The sequence below is a fragment of the Triticum aestivum genome, chromosome 5B, assembly GCF_018294505.1.
Source record: "Triticum aestivum cultivar Chinese Spring chromosome 5B, IWGSC CS RefSeq v2.1, whole genome shotgun sequence".
In the NCBI taxonomy this organism is placed as follows: domain Eukaryota; kingdom Viridiplantae; phylum Streptophyta; class Magnoliopsida; order Poales; family Poaceae; genus Triticum; species Triticum aestivum.
Window position 1 is genome coordinate 534,658,272 of NC_057807.1, and position 9,039 is coordinate 534,667,310.

Here is a 9,039-nt window from a genome sequence, read left to right on the forward strand (position 1 = left end):
GAGGGGAGGGAAGAGCAGAAGGGGGACACCATACGATTACCAGTGAGCACCTACTACTCTCTACCAATCTCTTTCTTTGCTTCCTTTCTGCAGAAAATGATGTGTTCTCCCCTACCACCCTCACCCTGCAATCCAAACACAAACGCGAGCACATCTGACACAAAGATCTTCCCTAGACCCCCTCCACCCTCCAATACTTGGTTCACCCAAGATGCGCTTCTTGGTTTCGAGCAGGAGAGGAGAAGTATTGTGACTTGCATCCATGCTCTCTCCTGCTTTCAATTCCAAGGCTATCTATCCACCTTTCTATCTTTCTTTCAGGCTCTAAAACTGATGCAGTGTTGTGGTGTCAAATTGTGTGATCAGGTTCTGAAGGAAGCTTTACCTGTATGGAAGGTGGGGACGCCCCGCCAGGCATCTCCATGGGGCGCGCCATGTCCTCGGAAGGCGACCTGGACCTCCTGGAGCAGCTGCTCTCCGGCGACAACGCCTGGCTTGAAGTGGCGCCCAACACTTCTCGCTCACCCAACTTTTTCGCTTCTCCCTCCACCTTCCTCTCAGATGCCACAACCACCACCACGATGCCGGCAAGCACAAACAACGCCCTATGGATTCAGTCAGGCTCTTCCACCGTCCGGGAAAGGCTCGACCAAGCTCTGGCTTACATAAAGGAGATGCAGAGAGACGTCGGCATGCTTGTGCAGCTATGGGTGCCTATCAAAAGCGGTGAAGGGCAGTTAGTGCTATCAACGAGCGGGCAGCCATTCACTCTTGATGAGACCTCAGAAAGGCTCAGACAGTTCAGGGAAGTGTCGACACAGTACCAGTTCTCTGCAGATGTTGCGTCGGAGTCCTCGCCGATTGGGCTGCCGGGGAGGGTGTTCATTGGCAAGCTACCTGAGTGGTCACCGGATGTTCGCTACTTCACCAGCTATGAGTACCCCAGGGTAAACCATGCACAGTATTTGGACGTCCATGGGACGATGGGGCTGCCGGTGTTTGAGAAGGGAAGTTACTCGTGCTTGGGTGTCATGGAACTGATCATGACCAGGCAGAAGCTCAACTTCACCTCTGAGATCAACAACATATGCAGTGCCCTCCAGGTATTAATGCCTCACTTAACCTGAAACTTTTCAAACATTGGTCTGAAACAAGTAGAGAGCGTTTGGTGTCATCTGTAATACACATGACAATGCCTACAGTAGGAAATAGTCATGTTCTTTTTCCTAGATTTGACATTTCTTAATGGCAATGCACTTTGCAGGCAGTTAACCTGAGAAGCACAGAAGTTTCAAACATTCCTCGCGCCACAAAGGTAGGCAGCAAGAAAAAACTCAAGATACTATGCGTTTTGATTTCGTTAGAACTGAACCTTTAATATCCACATACGGACATACCAGTGAAAGCATTTACCCCTCTAATGAAAGTCTAGATCTCTAGTACAAACCAGTTATTTAACCTCTCAAACTTTGGAAACTGGCAGTGGTCAGAAATCGGTTTTACCATGTTGTCTGCTTACATGGCATTCCAATCAGTGTTGGATAACCAAATAAAGCTGGACCCACCAGAGAGTATAGAGGAGAAAGAGAGGAAGAAAAATGGTAGTATTTCTTTTTTTCTTTTTTAGTTAAGTTAATCACTATGTGAGGCGGCCTCCTGAGATGGCTCATTGGCTTGCTGACTCAGTGAATCGAGCCAAGTCGGATGAACCAATACCAGTACCACCATCTTGGAGAAAGTTGATCTGATCTTCAATGTTAAGGCCTCTAGGGGGTTAAATAACCGACTCTATAGTGTATAAGATCTAATTTGTAATTTCATGAAAGCAGAGGGCATATGCAAAAAGAATTTGTCTACCTAGGGTCTACCCTATCTCACAGTAAAAGTAATTGTAGATAAATACCTTCAAATGAAATCATGGTACTGATATCTTCTCATGACTTCATGGTTGCTCTTGCTGATTATCAATCAGTTCAACAGTGCTTCCTACAAAGATGCTCTACCAGAGATACTAGAAGTTCTAAGAGCAGCCTGCGTCACCCACAAGCTCCCATTAGCTCAGACCTGGGTCACATGTGCTCAACAAGGGAAGCGGGGCAGCCGCCACTCCGATGAGAACTATCGGCACTGCATCTCCACCATTGACGCAGCATGCTACGTCAATGATCCTCAGATGCAGAACTTCCATGAGTCCTGCTCTGACCACCACCTTCTGCATGAGCAAGGGGTTGTAGGGAAAGCCTTCACCACAAACCAGCCATGCTTCTTACCAGACATTGGTTCTTCAACTAAAATGGAGTACCCATTGTCCCACCATGCTAAGATCTTCAACTTAAAAGGAGCAGTGGCAATCCGGTTGAGGTGCACGCGGACTGGTACAGCAGACTTTGTGCTAGAGTTCTTTCTGCCAACCGACTGTGAAGCCCTCGAGGAGCAGAAGGCAGTGCTGGACTCCTTGTCAGGCACCATGCGCAGTGCTTGCCGAACTCTACGTGTGGTTACAGACAAGGAGATGGCGGATGAGGCAATGCTGGAAGTGAATGAGCTGAACTCATTTGGTCCTCAAGGGAAGAATAAAGTTGAAGAGCTGTCTTTTGGAGACCAAGCAACAGAACATAGAGAGGAGGCATCATGGACAAGTCTAGCAGGGACTTCAAAAGAATCAGATTTAGCTGAATTAAGTATACATGGTATGCTATCACCTGTAGGACAGGGCCTATCTCCAGCTGGTGCTCAGACAAGTGCACAAGGCAGCAAAGGGAAAAGGCGCACAAAGACGGAGAAGACTGTGAGCTTGCCGGTTCTTCGGCAGTACTTTGCTGGTAGCCTGAAAGATGCAGCAAGGAGCCTTGGAGGTTAGTAACCGTAACTCGTCACGTAAATGCAAGATTCAGCTATGAATAGTTTACTGTTTTAGTATATACCATCAGTCATTAATCTATAGTGGCACAAGCCATGGACCCAGCATGATAAATTGAATGCTCAATAAGAAAATATTGTCTCCACATTGTGAATTTTTTTTAGTGTTGTCTCCACAAGAAAGTCAACCTCCACATGCAGCTCACAATAAAATATGAACATTCTTATCACCTTTTTTTGTGTTTTGTACTGTTAGCCTGAAGGGGAAAAGAAGGCAAATCTTTATTAATTGCAATAAACTGAACACGATAAGAACTAAAACAGGTATACAACAGTATAATCGACTGTCAAGAACTACCATAACAAGTAAATTTACGACCTTACAATTAGTTAGCATCTACTAGATAGCCTAGAACTGATCAGTATCTCGTAAATTTGCATTCATCGTTTGCAGTTGGCAAATTTACATGACAAAACAATCAATTATATATTAGAGGACGATATTATTCAGTGCAGTGTTCTGTCGCACAGATAGAGCATATAGAAGTCATACCAGACGAAAATAGGACTCTAAATTCATCATGTTGACATGCGATGCTGCTTTCTAGTAGTACAGCTAGCAGTGAAGTCCATGAGTCAAACATAGCTAAACTATTCCTTTTAGCAGACAATAGAAAGAAGACAGCATTTCATCATATGTACGTTGTGTCTCCAAGGTGTGATCACACGTTTTGTGTGAAAGAATACTTGTACTGTCATGTACACTTACTTGTTTCTACTGTCAAACAATGAAAAATAAGAACTCTATTCAGCTTGGGTGGATACATGCTCACCACACTTTTCTGTCTCTTACAGTGTGCCCTACCACCCTGAAAAGAATATGCAGGCAGCATGGTATAAATCGCTGGCCATCACGAAAGATCAAGAAGGTAGACCATTCTCTAAGAAAGCTGCAGCAGATCATTGATTCAGTTCACGGAGGAGAGACAGCTTTCCAGCTTAATACCCTGTACAAGGATCTCACAAACACCTCTGTATCATCTGACAACAATTTGTCAGGAAGCGTCACAGTTCCTCCACACAAGCAGAGCAATCTTACTGATTTTGAGGGGCACCGACACCACAGGCTAAGCAGTATTGTGCCATCAACCTCACACTCACACTCATCATGCAGCCAAAGTTCTGATTCAAGCCCGTCATCGTGCAGTGGTGGATCAACAAAGCATCCACCTCAGGCTGGAGTTGATTTTCTTATGTCAGGAAATCCTGTAAATCACAGCCCTGTCCAGACTCTGCAAACAGAAAATGCATCAATAAGAGGACATTTCCCAGTTCAGGAGGCACCAGATCTGTTGCATAATCTGAACCAACAGGCTTTAGGTGGGCAGCATTCTTCTCGAAGCCCATCACCCCCAAAACAGAATGCAGATGCAGGTATGAGAATAAAGGCCACATTTGGCTCGGAAAAGGTCAGGTTCAGATTGAAGCCTGAGTGTAGTTTTCAAGAACTGAAGCAGGAGATGGCAAGACGTTTGAGTATAGTAGACACAAGCTTTTTGATTGTAAAGTACCTGGATGATGATTTAGAGTGGGTCTTGATGACATGCGATGCAGATTTACAGGAATGCCTTCATGTATATAAACTAGCAAATCTCCAAACAGTCAAAATTTCAGTTCATCTAGCTCCTATTCCGGAGGCAAGGGTCACTATTGGTCACACTGGTTTGTCATGAAGACATCATAGGCCTCATCAGCTTGTGGGATTTAATCAGAAATCTACGAAGAAGCAGTGCTTGGTTTTACCAGAGGACAGCCCAGAATCCATGATTGGCAGTCCATGCTAGGTAGCAAGTAACATCACTGCTTCTAGTTTTGCTGCTAGCTGGATTAGCCTTTGATTTGATTCTCAGCCTTTGATTTGATTCTCAGGCTACGAGCTGCTGATGACACTAAAGCCAGTTTCAAGTATTAGAATACACTGAAGTAAGCATGCATTGACCTGTAAATACTCTCACTGATGTACCATAAACTCTGAATGACAGTCCAACTTGATTGTGTTGATAGGGTTGGATATCTCTGAATAAGGTCTGCTCAAGATATATTTTGGTTCTTGGAATGTTGATGTGCAATAATCCCCAATGGCTTTGTCTGATTATTGATCAACTGAGGATATGACGCCATTTAATGCCTCACCCAAGTGACCAGCACCAAGGCTTTCAGTGTTCAGTGTGTTTTATCATTCAATGGACATGAAGCTCTATTTTTGTAACAAAAATTCTGCAGTAATTATTTTGGATTAGTTCTAGATATTGGAGGATAGGGTACTTTCTTCAATTTTTTTGTCCTTACAAAACTAAATATGTATGGTACACTCGTATCACAGAACTGTCTCTTTGCAAAGACTGTTTGTTGCCGTAGACAGTGTTTTATTTAAGAAGCTTTCAGTTTGGTGAGTGGTGACTGTATCGTCAAATGTCAGTATGCAGATTGAATTATATCACCACGCAAACAACTTTGAACATGAGATAAGGTATTCTGTTAATATGCCTAAAATGCAACTAACACCAATTAATTTCAGTTCATGCTAATAGGTAAACATGTGCTTTTGTAACGATTGATGAGTAATTTTAAAATCTATGTGGAGGATGAGAATGGATACTTTTCAGTTTGCCCTTGCTGATGACACAGACTAGACAACAACCAGCAAACTATTCGGCTTACAAGATGAAACATAGTAGAAACATGAGTAGATGAACAATAACAGAGCAATAACAAATACAAAGAAGAGAAGTATGTGACAGCTACATTTGGTACATGGAACACAGATCTAAAGGCCTATGTTCACTGAAAAACTATCCAGTTTAGAAATATACCTCTACATAGTCTACCAACAAGGCCAAACAACAGACAGTACATCATACCGTATCATATCATGTACTCCCTCTGTACATTAATGTAAACGTCTTACATTAGTGTACAGAGGTAGTATATCTCAAATGCGGCAATTGATAGATGTATTCTATAACTGAGACGATGAATGTATTCCAGAACTGAGAGGATGGTTTCAAATGATAAATGTACAAGGTATGCAACTATTACTACATAAGTAGCAAACATTTAAATGAGTAAGATTGCTTCCAAAAAAGAAGACTACGATTTACTTCTCTGCTGGATTTGTCACTGATTGTTTAGCCATCTCCTCATGCCTTCAAGGATATCACCCCAAGACATGTTAAACTTTTGTTACCCACCCTCTGATGTTTGTGACAGACATCCGTTGCAAATCCCAAGAGATCATCAAATCCCAAGTGAAGGACAGCTGGAAGCCATCCTTAAAAATTTCAGATGTTTAAGTTAAGCTCCTCCAGATGAGGATATCTACAGATCCTTTCTGACAACAGAGAGTTGCCTGTCAAATTAAATGCCACGGAACCAAGGGTCAGAGGGACCATAGAATGGATGTGGCCTGCCCTTATTCTCAATATTTCCATCAGACTCAACATCAAGTCATCTTCAATGCAAAAGGTGCCAAATCATTGATTCCTTGAAAACAGGATGCTTGTCTTCACAAGTTAGCAGCATGACAGCACGAGATGATGTCACATCCAAGTGTCAATAATACATCGAGCAGAATAACAGAGTGCCCTCAAGTGCCCCCATTGTAGCCAAGGACTTAGCCATTGATGATGGTGTCGAATTCCCTATGGTATAATTTGCCAGGCGTAAGCCTGCGAGCCAACTGCCTTGAAACCACAAGGAACAACCCAGTCTGGACGTATGTTGGCATTCAGGTGCATCTACATGGATCTCAGAACATCAGTATCGAAATGAAAGGCAGAACGTTCCAGGACAGATATCACAATGGACAGCAGAAACACATTTATCAACAAAAACACCACTATGATCAACTACAACCATCAAGAATGGACAACAGACAACATTGTGTAAGAACACAAACTGTTTTTCATCAACTGCTGATTAGTATGACTTTGCCAGACCGAATGTACATTTGCTTCTTAAACTAAAGAGATATACTAAGAATTGAAGAACGAGCTTAAATGTGTCTCCATGCTACATGCTATGGTGCTAAGAAAAATTAATATATAATTCTGCCTCTACGTTTCTTAGATAATTTGAGTCTTAGCGCTATAACTTATTGCTGCAAATAGTTCTTAATGCAATATATGATTAGGGAAAAGAGTTCACAAATCACAACACATAGATTGAATAGAACAAATTAAGGTTGCTGTGGAATGCATATCACATATGGGGTTCACCAAGTACACACAGGTACCAATATAGTCTGCCACAAGTAACAAGCAACAATATATCAAAAACCGCTGTAATGAGGATGCAGACAGTAGGCCGATAACTCATCAATCTACACTCTCTATAACCCTAAACAGAACAATGCGAGCATGTTCACTATCAGTGATGAGAAAGTAAACCAGGGAAATTGTTCATACTACCTGATAATAAGCATGATAACACAACTCGGACAGATGAGACCAGGTTCGCAACAAGAAATTATTCATTGACCAACTCATAAAATTTCTAGGAACATTTATCTTAGAATACAGACACTATCTTAGAAGCAGCACGCTAGAAGCATACGCTGAAGCTCAGTCGTCGTCCTCGTCGCTCTCGTCGCTGAAGTAGCCTTTCCGTTTCTCCTTCCTCGCCGCCTTGGCCTTGGCCCTGCCCTCCTTCTCGGCCGCCTTCTCCTCCTCCCCCCTCGTGTCCACCACCGACGCCCACCTGTCGTCCTCGAACGCCGCGGCGACGGCGTCCTCGTCCTCGTCCGACTGCCAGGAGGGCCCGTCCCCTTCCCCGCCCCCGCCTCCGCGGCCGCCGCCACGGCCACCAGCAGCCCCGCCCCCGCGGCGCGACTTCTTAGAGGGCGGCGGCCGCTCGCGGGGCCCGAGCTGGTTGCGGGGGCACTCGTAGGAGAGGTGGCCCTCCCCGCCGCACTCGTAGCAGTGGGACTTGTCGCGGTACTCGCGGCGGCGGATGAACTGCGCGGCCCGGCCGTTGTCCTCGGCGATGGAGGCGGCGAGGGTGCGGCCGTTGAGCACCTTGCCGTGCATCTCGGCGGCCGCCGCCACGGCGTCCTCCCGGCGGACGAAGAGCACGAAGGCGACCCCCTTGCTGCGGCGGGACTCGCGGTCCTTGAGGACCGTGACGCGGGCCACCTTGCCGAAGCGGGAGAAGAGGGTGTGCAGGTCGGAGTTGGTGAGCGCGAAGTCCAGGTTGGAGACGTACACCGTGGATTTAGACGGCGCGAGCCCGCCCGAGCCGCTGCCCCCACCCCTGCCGCCCCCGCCGTGGCCGCCCGACGCGGGCGCGCTGGAGGGGGCGCCGGCGGAGGAGGAGGGCATCGGGTAGCGGTAGAGGAAGCTGTCGTCCTCGCCGTCGGAGTCGGAGCCCTGCCGCCGCCGGCGAGACATTTTCGCCTTCCTGCCCCGCCTGCGGCTGTTCCCCCCTCCTCTCCTTTTTTTTTGAGACAGAGAACCCCTCTTTCTCCTCCGAGGCGGTACGGTAGAGGAAAGCCTTGTTTCTCCATGGGCCCGTGAAAGAGCAGAATAGTGGTGCCTATGGGCCTTCGCAGAAGAGTGGGCCGACTCGTGCTTCATTTTCGGCCCATCATATATTTCCTTTTTTTTGTCCATCAATGGCATCAGACTAGTCATCCATGTGAGAAATTTTTACCCCCTCAAAAAAATGTGAGAAAATTTTAGGTATGCCAAGTGATGTTGGCAACTCAAAAAATGGTGCTTTCAAATATTTGTGTGACCGAGTGTGGAATAAGTTAAAAGGATGGATGAAAAAAATTGATGTCTACAGGTGGTAAGGATATCCTCATAAAATCTGTTGCTCAAGTTGTTCCAGCTTACTCGATGTCTTGCTTCAAACTTCCCAGAGGACTCTATCAACAACTCAGCATATTAATTCTCTTATCAGGAAGTTTTGATGGGGAAGCAAGGAGGGTGAAAAGGCCAGTTGGGTTTATTGTGAGGTCATGACAAGACAAAAAAAATGAATATTTGGGCTTCCATGATATAGAATTATTTAACTTTGCTTTGTTGGCTCCACATGGCATATACTCCAGGACCCAAACTCATTAAGTGCAAGAATCCTCAAAGCAAAATATCTCTCTACAACAGATTTTTTGCAAGCTGA

The 9,039-nt window shown here is 45.3% G+C and overlaps 1 protein-coding gene and 1 pseudogene across 1 annotated transcript; one reads left to right on the top strand and one right to left on the bottom strand.

Annotated features, from left to right (window-relative positions):
• The first annotated feature begins 333 nt into the window (after positions 1 to 333).
• Positions 334 to 5,259, top strand: LOC123113007 (protein NLP1-like; annotated as a pseudogene).
• Positions 5,260 to 5,278: 19 nt separating this feature from the next.
• LOC123113008 (U11/U12 small nuclear ribonucleoprotein 31 kDa protein) lies at positions 5,279 to 8,352 on the bottom strand. Its single transcript, XM_044534109.1, has 2 exons — positions 7,474 to 8,352; positions 5,279 to 6,656 (listed from the first exon to the last, which is right to left on the bottom strand). Exon 1 carries the CDS (start codon positions 8,304 to 8,306, stop codon positions 7,482 to 7,484), a length of 825 nt encoding a protein of 274 aa, XP_044390044.1. The 5' UTR covers positions 8,307 to 8,352; the 3' UTR covers positions 5,279 to 6,656; positions 7,474 to 7,481.
• Between the last annotated feature and the right edge of the window lie 687 nt (positions 8,353 to 9,039).

Excerpts from the sequence above, each read along its gene's own strand:
- LOC123113008 (XM_044534109.1), bottom strand. The coding sequence starts at position 8,306 with ATGTCTCGCCGGCGGCGGCAGGGCTCCGACTCCGACGGCGAGGACGAC.